Below are 25,025 nucleotides of genomic sequence, written 5' to 3'. Positions count from 1 at the left end.
TATTCACTATATCCTTCTGTAATGAATGGGGATTTGAGGCACAATGTGACAGAGCAGATGAGTCCTCTGTGTTACTCCTGATACTGCATTTTCATAGATCTATGCAATCTGGTGTGCTGCAGGAGCACCCAGATCCCATAATCAGGAATTTCCATTGCACCGTAGGGGTTAATGCACTCTTGAATAACGCTTCTGTGTTCAGTAGGGTGAAACCACCGGATCTAGCTCCTCCTACCTAATCCTAGCTTGCTAGAGGTGTTCCAGCACACCTCATGTGTGCACATAAACTGTCATCTTCCACACATGTCTCCAAGACGCTGTATTCAGCAGGCTGCAAAGCAGCTATTGCCCTTCTTGCTTTGCTTTTCTGGCACTGGTTGCTCTAGAGAAAACATGAGGTTTGAAAACAATTTTCATGCTAGCACATGCTTGAGGGGAGGATATGAGTGTGCACAGCTTAACAATTAGCAATATGAAAGTGTGTTTGCTGAAACAACCTGTGTTAGGGAATTTAAGGTTAGAAAGCTCAAGAGAATGAATTAATCTTTAGGAGCGCCCTCTCTCCCTAAGCCAGGTGTTTAGAAGGGGAGATTTCACTCAAGCTGTATCTCATCTTTTCAGTTGGAATAGGCACTCCGGATCCATCCAGCAGAAGAGCTGGGTCCCTGGGAAAGGGCAGTCCTTACAAACCACAACTGAGGCTGCAGCACAGATGGAGCATGTCTTTGTACAGCCCCACCACATCTCTAGTGGGATTCTTTCCTCCTCAATTTCTTGTCCTTCTTTCTCTTCCCTGACGTTGTGATTATGCTTCATCATGTGGGCTCGAAGAGAGTCTCCACTGACCGAAAGATGTAAGTCAGACTTCAGGGCACAATTGTTACCCTTCACGATGTGGAAATGAGACAGTTGAAGGAGATGGGTTACAGGGTGAGATCCTCCTGGTGGACTTTCCACGTGACCCTTCTCACTTCTACATTCTGCATTTACTGTTGATAGTGCCAGGTACCTAAGACGGTGCAGTCCTACCAGTGGAAGAGGCAAGAGGTCACCTCTCATTGAGATTACGTGGAAATAAATTGTGGCTCTAGGTGGGTTAGAGAGCAAAAAAAATCTTGGCCCTCTACCTTCTGATTTTCATTGTCCTGTTTTGAAAAATTTGATAGTTTTGTTGTGGGTCTTATCTGAGCTACTGGCAGCTATAGTAGGTTAACCTGCAAATGGTGGCTGAATAGTTGTGGTGGGGAGTGGGTTTTCTGTGTTGAATATGATGCAGTGATTCTAGGCATGAGTGCGAGGCGCATATCGAGCCATGTGCATTAGGAGGTCATGAAGCAGCAAAATATGGAGAATCTCAGAAACGCTTCAACATGTCCCCAGCATACTCTCATTGAAATGCATTATTGACATGAGCACTGCACCCCAAAAGCACTCTAAGATCTATACAGTGTCGTTCGATTAATGAGTGCTTTAGCGTGTACAACTGAGTATTTGCTTGAGCGCTTTTACTAAACACAGTGTAGTTGTATCCAGATAAACTAGAGCACTGACCCATTATCACGCAGTTTATTTTGGAGGAAAGAGTTGAATTTATTTTTTGGTTTTTTAATTTTATATTTAGTTTCTAGATGGTCATTAGTACTTCATGTGCTTCTTCTGAAATGTTTTCTTCTGGACAACATACTTTTATTCCTTTATTTCTCATCTGTCTTTTATCTGTATTCAACGATTGAGCTTTCCCACTAGAGTGTGCACGTAGCTTTCAGGTTTCGTGTTGTAGGTTATTTTTGTTGCGCATCTGAGCAACTCTTTCATTAGTCAAACTGATTTACTTTCAGTGTTCAGTGTTTCTGTTTTCATTGACTGCAAGTGTTATCAAGTAAGCCCATGCAAGATGAAGTATATCTTTTCATCCTATTTCCTTAATAAAGCGTAGAATTTGCATCAGTTTGTGAGCCCCAAATTGTCATAGGATGCTGTTCTCCTACTGAAACATCCAGCCAGATATGCTGAGTGTATTAAAATTAGCAGCTGAAGTAAACCACAATCAAGTGAAGATTAGGCTTGTTCTTTGTGGGTTTTTTCTTTGTGTTTTCTGTGATTTGAAAGTACCTATGAGGACTGTGGAGATATTGAGGCTGGAGGGGCTATCAGGAGCACTGTAGTCCAACCTGTGTAAAGCAGGGTTGACACTGAATTCAGACCTGGGAGCTCTTTCCTGTCAGGCCATGAAAGCCTCCAAGAATGGAGAACTTCTCTGCACAACCTATTCCAATGACTGTTTATTCTCAGGGAGAAAAATATTTCCTCAGGCAGAGGAAATCCTTCCGGTCGGATCCTTCCCTGCAGTTTGTGACTGTTGCCTTTCATTTTCCTGCTGTGCATTTTGACAGAGATCTTGGCTCCATCTTCTTGGTAAACTCATGGGTATTGGAAGGCCATTGTTTAGGTCCCCCAAAGCTTTTCCTTTGCAAGCTTAAACAAGGCTCGTTTGTTTCTGTGGGTCCAAAACTGAATGCAGTTTCCAGATGCAGCCTAGCGAGTCCTAAGTGAGAGGGATTAATTACTTCTCTTGCTCTGTTTGCTATGCTTCTGTTGATGCAGTGCAGGGCGCTGTTAGCCTTCGTCGCTTCCAGGGTGCGCTCCTGACATGTTTAGCTTATTGCTCATCAGGACGCCCTGATGCGTTCAGCAGAGTACTGCCCTGCCAGTCAGTCTTTTACAGGTACTGCTGGAAGGGGTCAAATGCATCATTTCCTATTTGTCCCTGTTAAATTTCATCAGGTTCTTTTTGGCCCATATGTCTTTCTAGGTCTCTTGGAGCATATTGGCTGCATCCTTATCTCGTTACCATCTGCAGACTTTGAGGGTGCATTTTGTACCCTCCTCAAATCATAGAATCTTCATGGTTGGAAAGGACCTTTGAGATCATGGAGTCCAACCATAAATCACTGACTGGGACTTGTACGTGATTATGGGGTGTGTCAGCTGCTAATGTTTTTCTTGAAACTTCTGCATTTCATTTTGGGTAGGCTATTTTCCTCTAATGCATGTAAATTAGAAGAAAGTGGAATTCTATCCTCTGCTGCTGATTTGGGGCTGTTTTATGAATATGATGTATACGGTTGGTTCAGTCTGTTGAAATAGATACCAGTGCATAGCATGGAGTTCTGGTTATGAAATTTTGGCAAGGCACCACATTTATTTATTATTAATTACTTTATATGGGCAAGGCTCCCAAATGAAACTGATTGGAACATTCTCGTATAACTTATTTTTTATGAGGTAGCAAATCTGGTTGATAATTTGTCTGTGCTAATGTGAGCTAAATTAGAAAAAATTTCAATGATGTCAAGATATTTGAAAATATGGGCTGTTTTGCTGGAATGAATAAGGAGGTGCTTGCCCCTTCCAATTATTACAGAAATAATGGAATTATAAAAAGCTTTTCCAGATCATTGTGGAAAATATTTTTCCTCTGTTCCGAAGTCTTTCCTTAAGTGACTGAATAGGAGAAATGAGTAGTTTTATGTTGTGTAAGTGGATGACATCAGTAGAGCATGTATTTGGAACAATAAAAGCTGTTAATAACATGAATTATGACTTGTGCTAAGTATCACAGAAGTTTATTTCATTTTTTGTGAGAGCAAGGGAGAAGACTTACTCTCATTGGGCTGAAGGATAGATTTTCTTTGGATTATGAACCACTGATGTGAGCAAATCCTGCAATTAAGTTGACTGGACTGGAGACCCAGCAAAACATTTTTGAGATACTGCATGGTTTTGGTGCAGCGTTGGGCATAAAAATTTGTCACAGCTGTTAGCCATTTAATTAGTTATCTGGTTCCTTTTCCCTCTATGTTTTTTCTTTTTTTCCTAAGCACAGTATAGAAAACCTGCCCCACTACAGTTCTGTCTCCTGTATTCTTCAGTGTTTCATGGAAGAGATTGTCACAGAAATACTTACGTAGATTTTTTCCCTCCAGTCCAGTTGGCATGATATCAGAGGTGCTGAATGAATCTGAGTATTTTTTTTTGGGAAAAAACAGTGTTAGCTGCCCCATTTTTAGTCTTGGTGTCAAGAAAAATGTTTCCGTCATCCTAGAAAGGTTTCCATGGTGCTGAGTTGTTTTTCAGTTATTCCCTACGGTAATTTGGCTACTTGCTGCGAAGGGAGAATTTGTGTGTCTGTGTTGGTGGTGTTTGTGTTGGAGACACGGTGGGCAGCAGCTTCATCTCTAACACCTGTCCTTTAGCTGGATCCTGGAGCACTTCATCCTGTGCTGGGCTGTAGAGAGGCAGTAATGATTCAAAGGGGCAATGGCTGAATCATTAATATGTTCACTATTGCTACTATATACCTCAATGCATGTATGCAGAAGAGTTGTATTATTATGGGGGCAGTCTTGATTCAATTATTTGCTTTATCTGTCTGAATTGACAGATCCTTCTCTTTTTTAAACACTTTTTTTTTACTGCATCTGTGGAATTTTACTTAATTAAAATTAGTAGGAATCTTCATTCATTTTAATCTGCAATCATTTTTCTAAAAACTAATGTCATATTTATTGTTGTTTTGTGACTCTTTTTTTATCATTCAGTTTAGGAAACTCAACTCAACTTAGCTTATTGGGTACTCTTGTTTTGTTGCTGCAATATGGATTTCCTAAGTAGCGCGTTTAAAAAATTCCCATCCTGTATGTATAGGACTACACTTAGGATATGACGGCCTGCAAACTTCCAATTGTATTTTCTTCATATGTCTTTACACACAGGCCTTCTTCCGAGGGGTTAGAGGATCTTGTCCTCTAAGTGAAAGATAAACATGGCCGGAACATTGCAAATATCTTTCTTTAAGCAGTTGTATCAAATTTTGCAGCTTTGGGGAAGAAAACTATTTTTGGTAAAGAATAGCGTTCTTGAATAACATTGCTGAATGCATCAATAGTTCTCCTTTGTGATTAGTGAGTAACATGCACTGACGTTTGAATTACTAGTTTCTAGGTTATATTATGCCACTGTGAGTTTATACAGGCCTATCTGCCTTGAGGTTAAAACCTTTAGGGCATTAAATGTCATGTTTGAAGAAGGTGTGTTTTCCTGTGATTTTTTTTTTTTTTTCACTCTGCCAAATTAAGGGGATGTTTGAACTTGCACAGATATTTTTTTTTTTTTTTTCCAGCTAATTCCACTTACTAGCCACCACTAAGAATTACATGAGACAAATCCTCTATCTAATCCATTAGGTTAAAAAAAGGTGATTCATGCTACAGGGTTACTGGAATATTTTTCCTCTGACCAAGTATGTTGACTGTTAAAGGGTAGGTTTGACAAATCATTAGAAATTTTCTATGAGAAGTGGTCTCATTTTGTCAAGGAGATGACGCTGAACGATTTATTTTTTTTCTGTTTATATAATGAAGGTTTGATTGTAAAGTTCATGAGTAGGAAATGCATGTTGTTTGCTTATTGCCTAATAGGCGCTTGCCTGTCTTTCTTGAGGGCATATAGTGTAATGTGGGTATATAAGATAGCATATTTAAAATAGAGTATTATGCAGATTTTCATGTTTCCGTTCTGTACTTTTTTCCCAGTATTCTATAACAAAGTGTGAATTTTTAACATTCATTTTTTCATTCCCTCAACTCTGATGCAAGGTAGAATGATACAGGCAGTCATTTTAAAAAAAAATGAGAGCAGTATTACAGGTTTAGTATTAGCCAGTGAGTAAACTGAGATGAAAAAAATAATCTTACAATGGCCTCTGAAATGCCTGGGCAAAGGTGTTCTATTTTGTAGGCTTCAGGAGCTCTATTAATAGTATTTACTAGCTCATTTAAATCTCTTTCTCTTGCAAATTTGTCTTTGATGTATAAGTTTTGCTTAAGACTTTGGTCTTGTAATATTAATCATTTATCTCACCTATCTAAGGTTACAGAAGATGATATTTAAAATAAAGGAATCCTAAATAAGTGAAGCTCTTCAGACTGCAGCATTTGATCTTGTCTGCTGCATATCTCCCTTGATCCAGGAAGATTAATTTCTCAGCTTCCGTCTTCCATAGTAACCAGAATTCTGAGAACCAGACTGGCTGATGCAACAAAATAGCAGCAAATAAAAATGCAAAGTTGCTATGGTAATTGTAATTGTTATAGCTTCACTAGCAGGTGTCAATTTTGAATTTCATGGGAACTCTCATTATTTATGCCAATATACCAGTACAGAAAGGCATGTGAAATACAACTCTGTAATGGAAATTCTGGTTTATTGTATCCTGTGAGTTCTCATGTTCTGACTTGGGTGGTGAAATATTCTGATTTTAATATGTAATTTAAATGAAGAAGGCATCTAATGGTGAAAAAACATCATGCAACCAAATGAGGACCTTAAAGCAATACATGATATGCACTTAAAAATATTCCAGTGAATTTTTTAATGACATGTACACCACACAGTGCTAAAGGAATATGGGGTGGGGGGGGGCAGGGAATCCCATCTAGACTTCATAGCTGCTTTCATGCCTAAATTTCATAGCTCTTGCTTAGGTAGCCCATATAAAAATATTTAAAGGGAAATGCTTGATTTCTTTCTACTTGATATATCTTAGTAGGTGCACTTGAAAGCGTTTGTGGGTATGTTCCCACTGAATAGGCGAGTCAGTTGTTAGTAGCTTTATGGATTAGCCTGATGGCATTCTCGCATAGTTCTTACAAGCATGATCATTCCAGGAAGATGTTTATTGATTACGCAGTAGTAATCATGAAGGATACAGCCTATAATCTGTTTTATTTTTCAGGACCTTAATTTCATCAGTATTCAGTTTGTGCCAACATTTGTGGAATGAATATGATGCTTACTCAGTTTCTTTATGTACCTGGTCTGAGATCTTGGTTGGAAGTGTAACCGCTTACAATGGTATTACTCAGCTTTCGGTTGTGGAAGAGGGTTGTTTTGTTTGTTGTTTTATTTATTTATATAACTCATTAAATCGGTCCACTCTTATATACAACAGATCTTAAAATTTAAAAAGCTGAAATGTTAATTTACCTGTGCAATAGTGCAGATTTTGAACTCTAAGGCTGTCCAGATCATAAAGTAATCCAAATCCAATAAAATAATTACAAGCACTAAAAGTTTGTGTGTTTGTGAAGCGCAGTAACAATTTTAAAGTATGAACTCAAGGTAGTGATGCAGTCTGTATCTGTACAAGTGTGTCATGGAAGTGGATAGCTAGAAAGTTAGTAATGTCTATTTGAAAAATACTAGGAGTTTTTAAACTCGCTTCTCTGAAGAATTGGCTCACGCTAGGTAAGTACATCCTCTATCAAAATGTGATAGCTGAAGTTTGCCAGTGTTGAATGTTGGACATGTTTAGTCCTGATTAAATTTGATCTTTCTTTTAAGTTGCTTCTGAATTTGGAGGATACAATTCCAAAAGTTGTAGGAAAATCGGATTATTGATTTACACTGATCTGATGACTGTTCACTACTCTGGAAATTATTTCAGTGTCTAAGTACTACTGAGGCATAAATTTAAACTAATATTTGAGAGCAAGTATTCTATTAAGAATTTTTTGTAATTTTCTTTACCTCCTTCTAATGAATGAACAAAACTCACTTTCCTCTTGTTTGCTTAAGATTTGTGTTTATATACACGCATACATACAAAATATAAAACCTTGAAATATGTTGGTATAAGAGGAAAATAATTATTCTGTTTAAGTGAAACAAAATTGTTGCAAGTAAATAAATTCAGTGAGCAGCTTTTTTTTGTAAAAGCATTAGTAAAAATTCAGTGTTAATTCTATGTAAAAAAATGATGCTGAGTCTATAAATATTTTTTTTTTGCTGGAAAAACCCCTAGAATGTATGAATGAGAAAAACAGTTGATTTCTAAAGTACTGTGATTTATTTATTCATTTACTTCTCTCTGTTACCAAAATCCCTCTTCGAAGAGAAAGAGGCCTTGTTCTTATCTGTGAAATATGTAGCACTTTCCCCAGTATTTCAGCAGATGGTCAGCTTCTCCATAGTGTCTGATACAATTTTTTTATAACATGAAACTGGATTTTGGGTCTCTTTTGAACTAAATGAATATTTAGTCTCTGACCTACTAATTTACTTAGAACCTTGAAGTTTGCTCTGGATCATGTGCTAATTTGCCACAGGCAATAATACCCTGTGGTTTTTCAGTCTGATAGATTTCAAGTCTCCATTTAAAGTGCACATCCTGATGGATTTGATTCAATGCATTTAATTTTACGTAATGCATTTATCACTCTCTTTTTAGTTTATGAAGCTTGCAAAACCCCTTATCTTTAGAAAGGTATTGATCTTCCTTCATGATCAGTGATCTCGTGAGCTAAAATACGAGTCATCATCACAGAGATTACTCCAGGGTGGGATGAATGCTGGGAGGAAGGAGACTGAGCAGAGCTCCGCCAAGACAAGAGAGCAGTAAGAAAGGCACAGAAAAGTAGGAACTGCGAAAGCAATGAACAAGCAGAAAGCAACATGAGCAAGAATGAGAAGTTTTCATTTGAGATCGTGGTAGATTGTTGGGTTTACATCTTTCCTATGTTGCTGTTTTGTTCAGTTCTTAAAAGCAAATGTATCCAGTTGTTCCAAGAGATGCAGCCTAATCTTGATTTGGAACTGAGGAATCTGGATAGTGTGTGAGATGTTTTCTGCAGTACTATTTTTTTATTTTTATTTTTTTCCCCTCAGTAAGGTGGGAAGAAGGGCCACCTGAAGACTAATATGTGCTGGAATAATGCATGTATTGATATGAATGAGCTTCGAGTAAATAATTTCCATTTTTTTTCTTATCAATGTACAGATGCTTAATGACTCTGGCGCTGTGGTCTGCACGTGCCTATCACAGAACGTGCTATTGAAATATGGAAGTGTTTCTCTGTATCTGAAACAGTGCTTTATTTGAAGCAATTGTAAAAGAAAATGTTTGAAAAGTTAGAACATAATTTTTTTTCCAGCAAAACCTCACCAGTGTAGCCTGATGGGAGACAAATCCCCCACTTCAGTAACAGTGTGTTCAAATTTTTTCTAATTTCTAATCTGTTACAGTTTCTCTTGAATATGAAGCAAGTGGTTCCTGGAGACATCTAAATTTGACTAGATTGGGTTAAATTCTCTCCTGTAAAATGACTGTAACAGCCGTTCTCTCTGTAGAAGGCACTGCTTGTCCCCCTCAGGATCTAGCCTTAGCTCTTTCATAATTGGGATTTTTTGTTGATGGCTTCTGTGGAAATTGGTTGACCGGAAATAAGGCAATGGGAATACTGTGGTGTCCTACTTTCCAAGACCCTGTTTTGCAGATTTGTCCCTGGAAGTCGGTAATGTATTTTGCACCATTGCAGAAATTTTTGCCAAAGCTGTTCTCTTAAATATACATCTTAATGTTCAATCGTGCATTAAAATATGTTAAGGGAACGCTAAGCTACAGAACTGTACTGTATGGATCATGTGGTGGTATTACCTCCACAGGATTAGCTGTTCGTAAACAAACAGAGCAAATGGTGATTAGTTCTGGGCTCCAATTTATTTAATACTTAATTTTGTACAATATCCTTGCATTGCCTAAAAGCACTTTTCTCTAAGTCTCTAGAGTTGCACACTATTGAACGGCACCCCTGACACAGGGCAGTAAAATGTCAATATCTTCTTTTTCCAAAGCGCATTTCAAGGCGCAGTCCGTACTTGCTTTAAAATTAAGAGTAATCACGGTGCGGTTTTGCTTAAAGCTCAAACTAAACAAGGGCAAGTTTTAGCTGTCCCTGTAACCCAGGTCAGTCCTCATGCACCCGTGTTGCCCGGTGGTCACTTTGTGGTTGCAGTTAGTTACGTGGCTGTTCGCTAACAGGATGAAAGTTTTAACTCCCAGGCCCGTTCTAGAGAGGGGGTGGTACAACTTTTAACCTTGTGCTAAGCGCAAGAATGAATGTGGGTCAGCTACTTGTGAACTTTCAAGTGTTTTTTCTGCCAGGTAGAATATTTGTTATCTTACGTGTGTGGTGTTCTTCTCTAAATCTAGCGTTCTCTTTTCCAGAGAAATTTGTTTTTACAGCTGGCTAGGTATTTGTTTGCTGAATTTCCTCAGACCTTTTGTGAACTGTGTGAGATTCTTTGCTTCTCAGTTCAGTTATAGTGTGTTGCAAATAAAATGTGTTGATTATACTTGTAACTAATTAATAAAGACAAAGTTAAAACTGCACAGAGCAAAACATTTGCAGTGTGTTTTGTATTTTAGTAGTGTTCCTGTGTCATTTTAGGGAGGAAAAAGTATTTACTGCATTTATTTTATGGTATTATTTGAACTCAGAGGAGGAGCGTATAAATAGCATATAAACATCTTTTTAAAGAAGAATCACGTAAATTCATTTTTAAATGAGATATTCTGTTACCAATTTTGGAATATATAGAATTATTGGTGTAGTGTTAGAAATGTCTTTATACGTGTACATGCCCAACTGTATGTAGGGTCTATAAATGACTGCATGGAGTAAGACAGCATAAAAGAATACTGATAGCTAGAAAACCTTAGGATGTAGGGGTTATTAATGAGATTTTGCAGGCTATATGATAGCTACGAGAAGCATAATTGAAAACCGGTCAGAGAGCTTATCCTAGTGTCTGACACTAACTGTCAGAATATAGCCATAAAATAGTTACCAGAGTTTAAGGGTCACCTATTATGTCATTTTAATGCACTATGCAAGGCAGAAAAATCTGTTCTCTGTCAATGCATTGTACCTTAATACAGAACAAAAGGTAACCACAGGCTGATGGCGCGCTGTGGTGAGGAGGGCTTACTTTGGCATTAAATCATTCCTGTGTCAACTAGTTGGTGCCACAGCTCACCTTCACGTACATGGATTTTTAATGAGCTTTAAAGGTATAATAGGCTGTTACTTTTTATAGATATGCTTTTATAGTTTGTCATTGGCATTACTGTAGTTCTAAGGAAATTTTAAGAAGCAATGATTACTTTTTGTGGGCAGGGGGATTGCTTTTATATGACCTTTTTTTACTAAAGCCAGATGTGTGTAGACTGTGTAGATTGTGTATGTCATTGTTTTTTTGTTGTTTTTTTTTTTCCCAACAGTGATATCCATTGCAATCCTGCATGCATAGTAAAACCTGATATTCTTAGAACAAGTGATTTCTTCTTTACGGATCAGTGTACCTTTCGTATCTCTAATTATACTAAGCAAAAAATATGGTGTTCTATGAACGTAAAAGATGGGAAAATGATTGTTCAGTCATCTAAGACCAAGCAAATTGTGCGGCACGCGTTTTATCTGTCTGGATAGCTGGGAGAAACGTAGGCAGTTTCCTACACATGTAAGCATGTGCCTTTTCTGGCATGGGTTTGAACATCTCTAGGCAAGGATGAGAAAAGTCTACTCTGAAGGAAGGAGCTGATGAATAATTTAATTATAGTTGCTGTTCCTTCCATTCCATAAGATAATTGCTTAATTGGGTTGTTGTCTGTGTGTTTGAGAAGAGTGACTGCCTCCTTCAAGGTGCAGGCCCTCTTTTGCTATAGGACCTTGGTGATAAATGGGAAAAGGAACTTAAGATTGGGTAGCAAAATGTGTAGAAATACTGCCTGCGCAGTGCTCTGCATGTGTGTGTGTTCGCTGCTGTATCTCACAGCTAATGATACGTGTAGTTTGCAATATATTGCTGCTTGTAAGGTCTCTGGCCTTGATCATGTTAATTAAATCTCAGATAAATATGGTAACCGGATGATATGCTTATCTGCAGCTAAAGAATTAAGAACAAATTACATAGGGTATTACAGAGAGAGATTTTTTTGCACTGCTGTATTTTGTACCCATCTTCCAATTCCAGGCAGTTCTTTGGCTTAATTCTGTGACATGATTTATGAGTTAGGACAGTGATGTGAAGCCAAATTCCAGGCATTAGATGTTGTTGCTCGAAGAAATGAGGTGTCATATTTGACTGGCTGTGACATTTCTGAAGTAGCTAAATGTGGTAGAAGGCCTTGTTTCCCTTTGTCTAAATAACTGCTTCATTTGGATGAACATTTATCAGCAAACGTTTAAATGTCGTAGAAGCTGGCATTTCCAGTGGACTTGCCAAGAGACAAATCTCCCTTCCTCTGAGGCAGCTCAAATCAAATTAGCCAAGACTGAGCTTTTTCTTCTAATTGTAGGAGTTCTGTCAAATCTGTTTAATATTCAGATACAGCTGACCCACTTGTGTTTGGCAAGTGTTAGTGACCAGAATAAAGCACAAGTTTCATCTGTTGTTTACTTTATCAGCTTTGGTTTTATTAAGCAATTAACCAACAGTTCATTTTTGCATCTGAAATGTTTTTCAGTACATTTTATTGTGACTTAAAAATTCTACCACGGTCTCCACCGTATTTGAGACTTAAAAGTGTCCTTAAGGATGTGTGCATTAAGTTCTTTATAAAAAGAAAAAACAAAAAAAGCAGGCTTTTCTTTGCAAATTAGATGTCATGAGTGTTAATATGATATTATTAATAACTCAATGCCATAAATAAGTCTGATGAATTTGCACATTAAATGCATGCGAGGCGTGTGAAGGAATTAGTTTGAGGAGGGAGTTGGTCAAGGGGGTATCAAGTTTGGAAAGATACAGATCAGTCATACGTGTTGGAGTACCACTGCGCACACAGTCTGAGCTCTTAGGACCTTATGATTGTGTTGCTTTCAGCGGGGCCGTTACAGCTGGCCTGCTGTAGGATGCTCTGCTACACTCAGTTTTATACAAAACAACAGTGAAACGTGGCTGTGGGGGAGGAAAATTGTTGCTGTTGGATTCTGGCTTTTTTAACTGGATTTTTTTACACATCATCATTTCACTAGCATCTGGATTCAGAGGCATAATATTGTGTGCTCACATCTTCTGTACTGTTACTGTTGGGAAATAGAAAGTATTTTGGTTTTGTTTTATTTTTTAAATTCTTTCCAAAATCATTGCACGCAAACTTCAAGCAACTTGTTGGCAGAGTATATTCTGGTTGATATTAGAAAATAATACAATTTGCTCATATATATTACTTGCAGGGAGGGAGCAATTCCCAGCGGATTGGCATACTTTCTCCTGTCAGGAAGACTCTTGTGTCAGCACGAAAGATAAGGCCAAAAGCAATGAGAGCTAGGGATTGAGTCTCCTTTAATCTTTGTCTTAATATTAACGGGTGTTCATTTTATAAGGCGGTAATATGCAGGTAATTACACTTTCAGAGCTTGTATTGTATGAGACTCTGTTTTTAATGGGAGACCTTTGTCTCAGTAACACACACGCAGGTCCCCGCCCCCAGGGATTTCGGTCTGCATTTGGAACCATGCTGCTGCAGCTTCTCAGCACCATTTCAGGCAGAGTATCAGTTTTGAAAAACGCTTTGGCAATTTCGGAACCCATAGGAGAAAGAAGTAAGGAAAGCTGAGCATGGCTAAAAGTAGCCAATGATATTTGTCAGTTAGCTAAGAGAGTGAAAATAGTATAGGTTTCGACGTTTTTGCAGTCTATTTCTTTTTTCAACCAAAAGCTTCCAAAAAAGTGTGTTTTAATATGGCTGTAACTGAAGGAGATGAGAGGAAGAAATATTTTTGCACGAAATAGCCGTTGAATTTACTAACAGATGAAGGAGGAATGTAGCAATTCCCTCAGCCCCATGTTTTCATTAGGCTCTTTTTGTTAAGAGAAAATGGAAAAAATATACATTAAAAGTGCGAAATGATTGAAAGAAAGAGTCTGAGTACATTCTAGTTCTTAATTTTTTATGAATTACTTCAGCTGTAAGTAATTTCAGCTATAAGTAATTATACTAGTCTTTTCCTCCTGACTTGATTCTGGCTGTTAAAATGCTAGTTTATACCAACATTTCTGGTATTGGTTCCTACTGGCGTGAGCTTGAATTTTGTACTACTGAATTTCTTATTTTTTAAATACTATTTCACAAAATAATTCTGGCTTCCAAGCAATTACAGGGTCAGAATATTGTACACAGTGTGTTTTCCCTATTTATAGTCTTTTAAATAGTCATTGGCCAAGGGCAACTGACCTGGCTTCCAAGTTTTGGGAACCACTGCAATCATGCTAGTATATGTGTAACTGGATCAATGCCTAGAAGATCTGTTTAGTAGCCATAATTTGCTTAGATGACAAAGTTGTTTTTAAATTATTATGTGATTAAAAAACCCTCTAGCAACAGCAATGTAGAAGCAATTTTACTTTTGCACAAGGAAAAAGACAGATGACATTGTTTGAAGATTATTGTGCATTTTCTGTTTAATTCAGTCAAATGTGTTCAAGTACCACTGGGATATTTTTTCTTTTTTTTGAAAGTATGTATTAATTTGCACAGGGAGATGTAGATTTTTCTATAATACTGCAGAGAGCCAAACTGGCACAGCTGCTAAGCTTTTGCGGCGTATGCAATAAATAGTAATAAAATGAGGCCAATGTAGCTTTTGTTGTGTGCAGGTCATTTTTTGCTTGAATATATGGTATGCTGGATGCATACAATAGATCTAAATACGTATTTATTTCAGAGAGGCCTAACTTGGATGTCTTCACTACGTACTGTTCTTTTTGATGGATTGCGCTTGGCTTCTCAAGGCCTGTTCCTTTAAGTCAGAGTCAGTGGTAGTAATCTTTTGGTGCAATGTCAGCCTTGGTTATAGAGGAGGTAACATAATGAAATTGAACTATGATTTTACGTAGATAAATTTCAAAGAAACTTAGCCTGACATTTGACCTAAATAGAAATGCATATTCATAATTAACATATTTGGCAATATTTGGGTATAAAGTAGCGTGACGGTGTTGAATAGTAGTATGTCTGTAACCAAAATACTGGAAAATTGGTGTTATTTGAAATATTTTTAACAGTGGTCCATAGACACTTTAATTTATGTTAACAACTTAATTTCACACTGGAAGTAACATGGAATTCTATCTGTTTTTACATACCTGCTGTCTATGAAATAACTCCCATATAGCTTATTTACAATCAAGTTGAGAGAGAAATTAAATGTAATTCAGAGCATCTTGAGACTGTTGTTCAAGTGGACGTACTGGTCAGTCACTGTAATTACGATCTCTGTGAGACACTATTGTAAAGGAATGTCAGATGCTCTAATCAGCCGTAGACAAATACTATTTAGAAGTTGCAATACAGAAAGGTGAAAACGAGACCAGAAGCGTACATCTGATGGGAGATGATAGATTAAAGTAGTCAAAGTGTTGGGACGCGTTTGGTTACTTTATAATAATCTTGCATATGTAAATATAAATGTGTTATCCCACAGTCTGTAGATGTTAGGTTCTCTGTTCTCAGAAGCTCAAGGTGCATCTTTAAATGTGTGACCCAAGCCAAGGGTTACGCTCGGATAACAAGACCGTCTGTATTATCAGCGTGGTATTGCAGAGCACTTGCAAGGCACGTTGAATCTCACATTGTCACAGAGGCGTTGTTCAAGTTTAAATGAAAAGGGGAAGAATTGCTTTGTAATTTTGGTTTTGTTTGTTGATTTTTTTTTATTATTTTTTTTAACTAGTTAGTTATTATATTTGCTGAGTTTGGTAAACACCTTTTGGCATCTTTGTGCCCCATGTCAAGGGTTTTTTGCTTCCTTCTTCTCTGTGACATATAATTGTATGATTACCCCCCTCCCTTTAGCCAGAGTTTACCCTCTGTTGAGATAGAGATCCACTGGACAGTGGATGAGTAGCTAAGGTGTAAAGTCTAGGACTTCTTTACAGATTTAAATTATGATCCTTAGCTATGATGTATTACGACCTCCTGTTTTTTCTTTCTGTTAATAGGATCTGTTTTTACGCTAAAAGTTCAAGTAAATGACATCATCAGTCATCAGTACCTGCGACAAGCGGTTGTAGAAGTGTTTGTTAACTACACAAAGACAAATTCTACTCTTACTGGAAACAATGGAGCTGTGTTAATAAAAGTTCCCTACAAATTGGGATTAAGCTTAACTATCGTATCATACAAGGATGGCTACATTTTAACACCTTTGCCTTGGAAGATTGGGAGAATGCCAAGTACGTAAGCGTCTTACAGTCCTATTATTAAACTGTATCTGTCGGTAATTAAATTTCTCTCTTCCTCAGCAGTCTGGGTAGTTATCGTCAACTGAAAATAGCTGAATGAAGTCAGTCAAGGGAGGTGGTGCCTGTCAATGTAGATGTAAGGGTGAATGATCTGTTAGACTTTTCAAAATGCTTATTATTGTAAAACAGAAAATAATCCATTACAACCAACTCTGAGTAGGTTATATTGAGATACCATGAGTGTATTCTGAGAAATTGTTTGCCTAGACTTAGCAAAGGGCTGGTAATGTGTTTTGACAAAAATCATGTTTTTAGTGATTCCTGGAGTGCCAGTGCTTTGAGTCCTGTGTAATAGATATAACCTGTTGTTACAGCTTCCTTGCAGCAGTTTTTCCTCACAAGTTTCCTTGTTTAACTATTGCATGCTCTTAAAAAAAGTTAATGATTATATTTTTTTAAAAGATATGCACTCTTAAGAATTCTAGCCACTTGTTTATCCATAGAAGGCATAAGACAGTAGCAAACATACAGCAGAGGTCTTCCTGCCTAACCACTAAAATTCCTGCTCTGGACAATAGGAGTAATTTATTTATGCAGTCTTCATATACTCTTTTTTTAACTGCTCTATTCACTATTCCTTCAGAATTGGAGATCTTACAGGATTTTTTTTGGTTGCATAGTGTAACATGTTATCACTTTCCACAGTATACTCGTCTGTGACGCTTTCGTTATTCCCACAAAGTCAAGCTAATATATGGCTGTTTGAAGATACTATCTTAATTACTGGAAAACTGTCTGGTAAGTTCAGTGTACGCAGACAATAATCTAAATACTTTGTGATTAACAATCTGTACATATACAAAAAAAACCCAGGTGTGTTCATATTCTCATATAATACCTGTCTACTCAAAGCCACATTTTCAGTTAATTGCGTGGATGTGTGTGGTGGGCTGACACTGACTGGATGCCAGGTGCCCACCAAAGCTGCTTTATCACTCCCCCTCCTCAGCTGGAGAAGGGAGAGAAAATATAACGAAAGGCTTGTGGGTTGAGATAAGGACAGGGAGAAATCATTGACTAGTTACTGTCACAGGCAAACCAGACTCGGCTTGGGGAAATTAGTTTAATTTATTATCAATCAAATCAAAGTAGAATAATGAGAAATAAAAGCAAATCTCAAAACACCTTCCCCCCACTCCTCCGTTCTTCCTGGGCTTAAATTTACTTCCAATTTCTCTACCTTCTCCCTCCAGCAGTGCAGGGGGGTGGGGAATGGGGGTAGTGGTCAGTTCCTCACTTGTCTCTGGTGCTCCTTCCCCCTCATGGTGAGGACTTCTTATGCTCTTCTGCATAAGTGTGGGGTCCCTCCCATGAGAGACAGTTCTCCACAAACTTCTCCAACGTGAGTCCTTCGCAAGGGCTACAGTTCTTTGCAAACTGCTCCACTGTGGAGCAGTGTGCATCCCTTCCATGGGGTGCAGTCCTTCAGGAGCAGACTGCTCCAGCATGGGTCCCCCACAGGGTCACAAATCCTGCCAGCAAACCTGCTCCAGCATGGGCTCCTCTCCACACGGGTCCACAGGTCCTGCCAGGAGCCTGCTCCTGCGTGGGCTTTCCATGGGGTCATAGCCTCTTTCAGGCATCCGCCTGCAGTGTGGGGTCCTCCATAGGCTGCAGGTGGATACCTGCTCCACCATTAACTGCCATGGGCTGCAGAGGGACAGCCCACCCCACCGTGGTCTTCACCATGGGCTACAGGGGAATCTCTGCTCTGGTGCCTGGAGTGCCTCCTTCCCCTCCTTCACTGACCCTGGTGCCTGCAGAGTTTCTTCTTTCTCATATTCTTGCTCCTCTCTCCAGCTGCAGTTACGCATTTTCCGCCCCTCCCTTCTTGAACGTGTTATCACAGAGGCACTACCACTGTCACTGATGGGCATGGCTTTGGCCAGCAGTAGGTCTGTCTTGGAGCCAGCTGGCATTCGCTCTATTGGACATAGGGGAAGCTTCTAGCAGCTTCTTATAGAAGCAACTCCTGTAGCCGCCCTGCTACCAAAACCTTAGCACGCAAACCCAATACACTGTGACAAGTGCTAGACTAGAAATACACCAACCGTGGAGAAAATAGATGAAAACAGGTTGTTATGCTAAATGGATTTCTGTTTTACCATTGCTAAGACAAAATATTTCGCCTTTGCAGATGCCAAATCTCAACCAAGTGTTCAGTTTCCAAAATTTTTAATAAAGCTTCCAGCAAATCACCATATTACAAATGTTACCGCCTATCTGACAGTGCCAGAGCAATTTTTGAAAGTGGACAGCTTTCTTTATACAACAGGGATTCTTCTTAATAAATCAGGTACGTAAATGTGGTGTTTAAGAATTTTTTTAAAAGAAGAAATCTTTAAATTATAATGCATATGAGTGCAGAGTGTTTCAGAAAAGCACAGGCTTAAATTAAAAGGGCCTGAACCTGCTTCCATTGCGTTAAATCACAAAGCTTTGTTCTATAGGAGTAAGCTATAAACACATCAGGTAAGTAATAGCCGTCTCTCTTTATCTTGTTCCATGTAGTATGAGACCATAACGTATCTTACTGCACTCCTTTAGAGTCCGCCTTTTATATAGATGTGTGTATATGTATATATGTATATGTTCGGGATTTCATGAGACTGTGGAACTGGTTTAGTAAACACCTTAAAAAATGTGGTTATGGCTAGAGTGGAAATTAGGTGAACCTAAAGAGATTGGTGAAGCTGCAGCAGTTGACTTCAGCTGTGGAGTTTTCTTGCACTTTCACTAGAATGGTTGGCTCTAAGAGCTTTACACATAGCATAAAGATTGTATGGAAGATGTCGTTTGGCTCACAGGCAGTTAATCTGCGTAAGCCCGTTTGAAACCAAGTAGTCACTGTGTATACAGAGCACAATTGCACTAACGTTTTCCGTGCATCTGTTTCACTGGAGAAGCAGTAAGTGGTTTTATGAGTCACTGTAACTGTGCTCATACGCAGTTGGATCTCTTAGTATTTGTCAGTCTATCAGATGCTATTTTTACTTGCATAAATACAGTAGTCTCTGGTAGGTGGTGCTATGTGCAGTTCCATCTCTCTTTTGTTCTTTTTATTCCCAGTGGACCTGAAGCCATGAGGCTCTTCAATTCATTGCAGCACGCGAGGAGGCCACTACATGGCTTATTTGAAACTTTAATGCTCTCTTTAATTTTCATTGAATTAAAATCATCATATATGTTAATATCTTGACTTAAATATTTAAAAACCTTTCCTATCTATATTTCACCTCTTTAAATGTAAAGCATAAGAGAATAAGCAGTGTTTCTCCCCTTTGAGTTTTCCTTTCAATTCCCCTGGCATGTGTTTTAAATTATTCATACACTCCTAAAGGAGTAGGCTTCCTTCTAGGGGAGGTGGAAGCTGATTGATATCTGATGCACCAGGAGTTTTGTCACAACCAACTTCTAACAGCTTGCATAGATTTAACATTATTCTGGTACTTACTAATTCTGTTTCAGCTTCTTTCACCATCCTGTCATATTGTGTGTTCTGAAATATTTGCAAATTAGTGTAAGGAAAACAAAGGAAACAAACTTTCAGGCTGCATTTTAAAGCTTTTTATATGCAACATTTCCTTTCAGTGCTTTGACAAGCCTCCTGATTAACTATTCAGTTAATTACAACTGCCAAATTAGAAAGTTAATCCTTACAGGAAAGTTTGAGGACTGTTACACTAAGGAGAAATGCAGCAATCGTATATTTGTATATGTCTTCAGTTTGACTCAATGTTATGTATATTGCAATTATACAAAAAACATATTTGTAATCAAATTATCTGAGGGGAAAAGCCCTTCTTCCCCCCACCACAAGACAAGTTTTGCCTAATCATTGGTTCTACAGTCAACACTGAGCCTATACGTCAAAAGTCTGTTTCTCGTTTACAGATTTGGTATAGAAATTACTGTTTTTTATTTTAATCACAAGATTTTAAAAGTCCAGAAGTGAAGAAATGTTGATTTTTATTTGACCAAGTTGGTGACAGATGACTCTCTAGCTGGATGTGAATGAGCGCTTGCCTTTAGTTACAGTGATAGATTCTTAATTCTAAATTATTTTTTTTTAACTACACTATGGATCGAGAGTTACAGACAAGATTTCTCACATTCAGGTTACAAAAGCATGGAATTAGCTCCTCTTGCTGCAATATGCGTAAACGTTCTTTTGACTGGGAAAGAACTGAAAGTAAATGGTGCCATTCAGATTACGCTTCCTCTTTCCACAAGTACTGTAAAATTGGGAGATGCTATACCTGCATGGACATTCGATATGACAACTGGTAAGTGGGATAAGTTATTTGTTACTCTACCTTTTAGCACATGTATGTAGTTTTGGGCACATGACACTGTATGACATGGAACAGTGATGGCACTAATATATAAGGTGGCGGTAAATAGTCACAAATTTTATTAGGGGTTCTATATTGTTTTTTGATTGACTAGCTTGAATTGTTCAAAGAAATTTCCCTGTTTTCATTAGGTCAAAAAGCTTTGGTAAAATTCATTAGCATTCCTATCCATGGGAGGCTAAGCATTCAGGGAAGATACATTTTAGGTGATGTTAAATTTTAAGCCTATTAATTTTCTGAATGCTGCCTTAAAAGAAAACAGATCAGAATTGAAGATTGGGATGCTTTGTTTCCTAGAGTATAGGTCTACAGATCCTTTGACGCTAAAACTGGAATAGATGTTACTTCAGTTAACAAAAGTAATTCAGAAAGTGAAATGAAGGGGAAGTAAGAGTTATCAAAGGGAACAACATAGTTCTTACAGTATGCATGGGAAGGGGAGGCTGGGGATTAAACATTCTAAACCTTTTGTCATCCCTTCATGTCTAATTTTAGTTAAGAGTGAGTAATGAGCTATATACACTTATCCCATTTAGATGTCCTGTATTAGGTGTGTGTGGATTAGTGTCCTGATTGTCTTACATTGTACTTTGTACTTTTCGTCACATTTTGTCTTGAAATATGCAAATGAGTGAAGAGGTAAGCGTCTTACTCCTTATTAAGGCAAAAAGCTGTTATTAAAGTGTTGGAAGTACAGAAGAGGACACTAACGAAGTGTTGTTTACATGTTCAAGAAAAAACCTGATTATTGTAATGAGCATTAATTTGAATTAAGAATGTGCTAACAAAAAATTGGCTAGGTTGTCTCTTGGGAGAAGAATGAATAGAATAACTTTTGGTGTAGAAGATTAAGTCTGTCTATACACCTAGAAGACTTCAGAGGGGTTTCTGGTGATAAGAGATAGCATTCTTCATCAAAGGGTTTTTTAGGTAAAATATCACAAGGGGATGTAATTTCTTGCTGCCACAGCTGTTTTTGCCAGCTCCTGTGCTCATCTGTACCTACACTGAGCTGTTTTAACTCACTAAACAGAAAATTCAGTCAACAAAATTATTAAAAAGCCGACAGAGAAGCTCTGCACAGGGTCAAGTTCGAGTATAAACGAGTGTGTGATGTGTATGTGGGTGTGGAGGGGCCTACTCAACATGCCTCCTTAGGGTAGAGCAAGAGCAGGAGCATGGCATGCTGACCCAATAACCACTTTTTCCTGCGGTAACCGAGTAATAGCAAGGCATTCCTTAGTCAAGGTTCTGGTGTCTGAGGACAGCTGAACATCTCAGCTCTCCAGCAAGCATTCAAGAGTGTCTGTAAGCAGCAGTAGGCCCCCATCGGAGCTGAATGGAGAGCTACCACTGCACTGAACAGTGAGGCTCTGGCATCCAAGGTGTTATACGCAGGATGTCCCCAGCAAGACACATCCTTTTAAACTCTGAAGTCCTTGGGTAAATGTTAATTAGAGCTTCGATGTCAGTATTGATAGTGGTAAGGGAACAGATCTGTGTTTGATGTTGTGTGGATTGACCCATATGCAGTAGGAAAAAACCATAGAAACTGCTTTCACGTGTCTGCTCGTGCAGTGTTCCCTGGGGTTACTTTAGGTGGAATAGTACCAAGACTGTTCCTGGAAAATGAGGTTTTGATATTATATTACAGCTGCTGTAAATGCAGGATTTGATGATGTGTATTGAATGTGGCTTCCTTCTCACTAAATATTTTGCCTCGTTAGTACTAAAAGTACTTTCTGGATTTTAATAGAATTACCAGGAAAAAAAAAGCTTGCATTGCAACATTACATTAAGAACAAATAACCTTCTGTTTGAGTGGCAGTAAATCATAGACAATATGTGCTTACTCGTAAATCACATTTTAATGTTTTTCCTAATACATGCTATTTTCTATGGAGTCTGTTGGGGGGGAGGTATAATTTACTGAAGAGGATAGCAAAGATTATATAGCTTCTTACAGGTTTGTTCAGTGAAGATAGGACTTCTAGAGACCTAGAATTTTTTTGTCTTTTATAAGTGGTGTTTTGTGTTGTTTTTTTTATCTGCCTGTAAGAAGCCCACCCTCTATACTTGTAAAACAACAGTATAGTGACATCTTGCCTTAGAGTTGATGGGACAGAGAATTTGAGGATCTGTTGTTGCCTCCATATGAGAGTTAGGGATGGAAGACTCTTACGGCTGGTCTTGCTCCTGATTCTGGACAAAAGGTTTTCCAGGTAACTGAGAAACCACCTTTTTCAGGGCTCTGGGTGGCTGCTGCTGCTATTGCCCTCTGCCAACCATCACAAGTACCAGGAGAAGGCTGCAAGTTTTACTGCCGAATGATACTGTGTGTGTGCGTGCGTGCATATGTGGCATGTGTCAGTTTTCATCTTTACCTCCTGCTGATAGATATTTCCTTTTGCTTTGCTGAAAGAAGGGTCCTGGAGGAAAATTGAATTATGTGGCTTATATGACTTCTACTTTTTGCATGCTTTGGTTATTGTTGTTTTAAAAAAGCTGGTGGTTCTCTCTACTCAGCGTTTGCAGTTTGAAAATGTAAGGTTGTTTATACGAGGCTGTTTTCTGTCCTTAGAATTTCACAGATGGCCCACAATAAATGTGTTCAAGTGCATTAAGTGTAATTCTGTCTCTTCTACTGCATGCTTTATTAATTGTAGAAGCTGGCATACCATAATACCTGTCCTTTGCATTGCCAAACAGATGGTGTGGAATCTGTGCCCTAACAATAGACTTTCCTTGAGCTAACTGAACTCTTACTGCCTTGGAGCAGGGAGGAGAGAAACATTAAATACAAATATTGTTTATCCTATTGTAGTTTATTAGATTAAAGTTCTTTCCTACTAATGTTAAACTTGTATGCTTAAATCATCTGCTCTTTGATTTTGTTTTTAACCTTGGCTTTCATACATGCTTAACAATAGGAATTTTCAAATGATTTGTGTGCATATCTATGAGAGACATTTGTTAATACAAAATTAATTATATTAAATTAATTTCGGTAAGTAGTGTTGATGCCTTGTTTCAAAGTAAATGTCCACGCAGGGATATCTGCAATGAAATTGTCAAAAGTTTGCATGTTTAGCTAAAGCTATGTAATAAATAGTGTATAGGTCAGAAGTTTCAGTTTTTCTTGTGTATTTTTGGCAATAGCTTAATTGCTAATTGTTTGAGATATAGAAGAATCCTGCATGGCATGAGCAATATTTTGTCCTTTTTTTTTTTTTTTTTCAGGTGCTTGGGTAAGCCGTGGGCTAGGAATCGTAAAGGAAGCAGATGGTCAATTAGTATGGGCATACACTGCTCAACACTTAGGCTACTGGATAGCAGCTCCGCTGCCTGGAACAAGAGGTATTGCAACAACTGGCAGAGAAATTACTGAGTGACCCAAGTAATAATGTATCATAAGGCTGTCTGTTTGATTGCTTTATTTAACAACAGAGAAAAATGACATGTGGTTTCAACAGTTGGATAACTTTTGTTTGAATCCTGATAGTGTGCCTTTGTGCACATAACCATTTCCTAGAACTTCAAATGCTGTAAGGGGAACAGTCCAGACCGTATTTGAACTTATATGTTTATACTGTCACTATCTTTTGGAAGAGGACTGCAAGGGAACCATGACTATGGAGATCTAAAAATCAGCGGGACTGTACCCCTTACTGTTGAGGATCATGTATGACAGGAGGAAATACAAGAAAATTAGTCTTGGGAAAAATGGTCCCAGTGGATTCTGTTTTCTGTAGACTTGTTGCATGTTTTGCAAATTCATTCTTACCAGAGAAGTATGTCAAAATTTAAAAACAGATAGCACTTTCTGGCAGAATCACTAAATAGAAAACGTAGACCATGTTTCTAAGTAAGTTTGGACAACTAATAGAAATGTAATTTGACTGGAATTGAGTAGATGTTACGTTAATGCTTTAGTACTTGAGATGACCCTTTGAAGATCCATTGTATTGTAACCAGTTTGTATATTTTATAGTTTGCTGAAATAGCAAGGTGAAAAGGGAAGGAGGAATGTAGTGCCATAGGAACACAAAAACACTGGAAAAGTAGTTTAATTTATTAGCTACAGTTCTGCATATCAAGCATAATTATTTGTTTTTTGAGAACTAATTCTTGTCTGGTTTTTTTGATAATCTAGAATCTATTATTAGTGCGGTTTCCAAGGACATAACAGCCTATCACACGGTGTTCCTTACGGCCATACTGGGAGGTACTGTTGTCATTATCATTGGATTTTTTGCTGTTCTTCTTTGTTACTGCAGGTAAGCAAAAAGAGAGGCTCTAATATGCTCAGCATGAATGGAGTTTAAGGTTGATAAAATAATCTTTTGAAGTTGAGACTCATATTGTTAGCTAAGCTATAACGTGTAGCCTAATATTTCTTCAAAAATTACAGTTATTACAGAATTTCATTTTAAGTTTGTGACATCGCATTATATGATAACTGTAACCAAAATCTAATCTTCAGCTCTGGTAGGCAACAGTCTAGTATTTCCTAGTATGCTC

General features: G+C 38.0%; 1 protein-coding gene across 3 annotated transcripts in view; it reads left to right on the top strand.

Moving 5' to 3' along the window:
* The window catches only part of FAM171B (family with sequence similarity 171 member B), a 44,324-nt gene that overhangs the window by 6,401 nt on the left and 12,898 nt on the right, over positions 1 to 25,025 (top strand). For 2 of the 3 annotated variants that reach the window (XR_010071940.1, XM_063341047.1), the window contains exons 2-7: positions 15,847 to 16,080; positions 16,795 to 16,887; positions 18,287 to 18,445; positions 20,268 to 20,435; positions 23,745 to 23,861; positions 24,658 to 24,781. Coding sequence is in view for 2 of the 3 variants with exons in the window: in XM_063341047.1 (XP_063197117.1) it covers positions 15,847 to 16,080; positions 16,795 to 16,887; positions 18,287 to 18,445; positions 20,268 to 20,435; positions 23,745 to 23,861; positions 24,658 to 24,781 (895 nt within the window). In the remaining variant the exon portion in view is untranslated. The remainder of the gene's footprint in view (positions 1 to 15,846; positions 16,081 to 16,794; positions 16,888 to 18,286; positions 18,446 to 20,267; positions 20,436 to 23,744; positions 23,862 to 24,657; positions 24,782 to 25,025) is intronic. The other variant, XM_063341048.1, reaches the window with a different exon arrangement.

The sequence above is a fragment of the Chroicocephalus ridibundus genome, chromosome 7, assembly GCF_963924245.1.
Source record: "Chroicocephalus ridibundus chromosome 7, bChrRid1.1, whole genome shotgun sequence".
NCBI lineage: Eukaryota > Metazoa > Chordata > Aves > Charadriiformes > Laridae > Chroicocephalus > Chroicocephalus ridibundus.
This window is presented reverse-complemented; position numbering and strand designations above follow the sequence as displayed.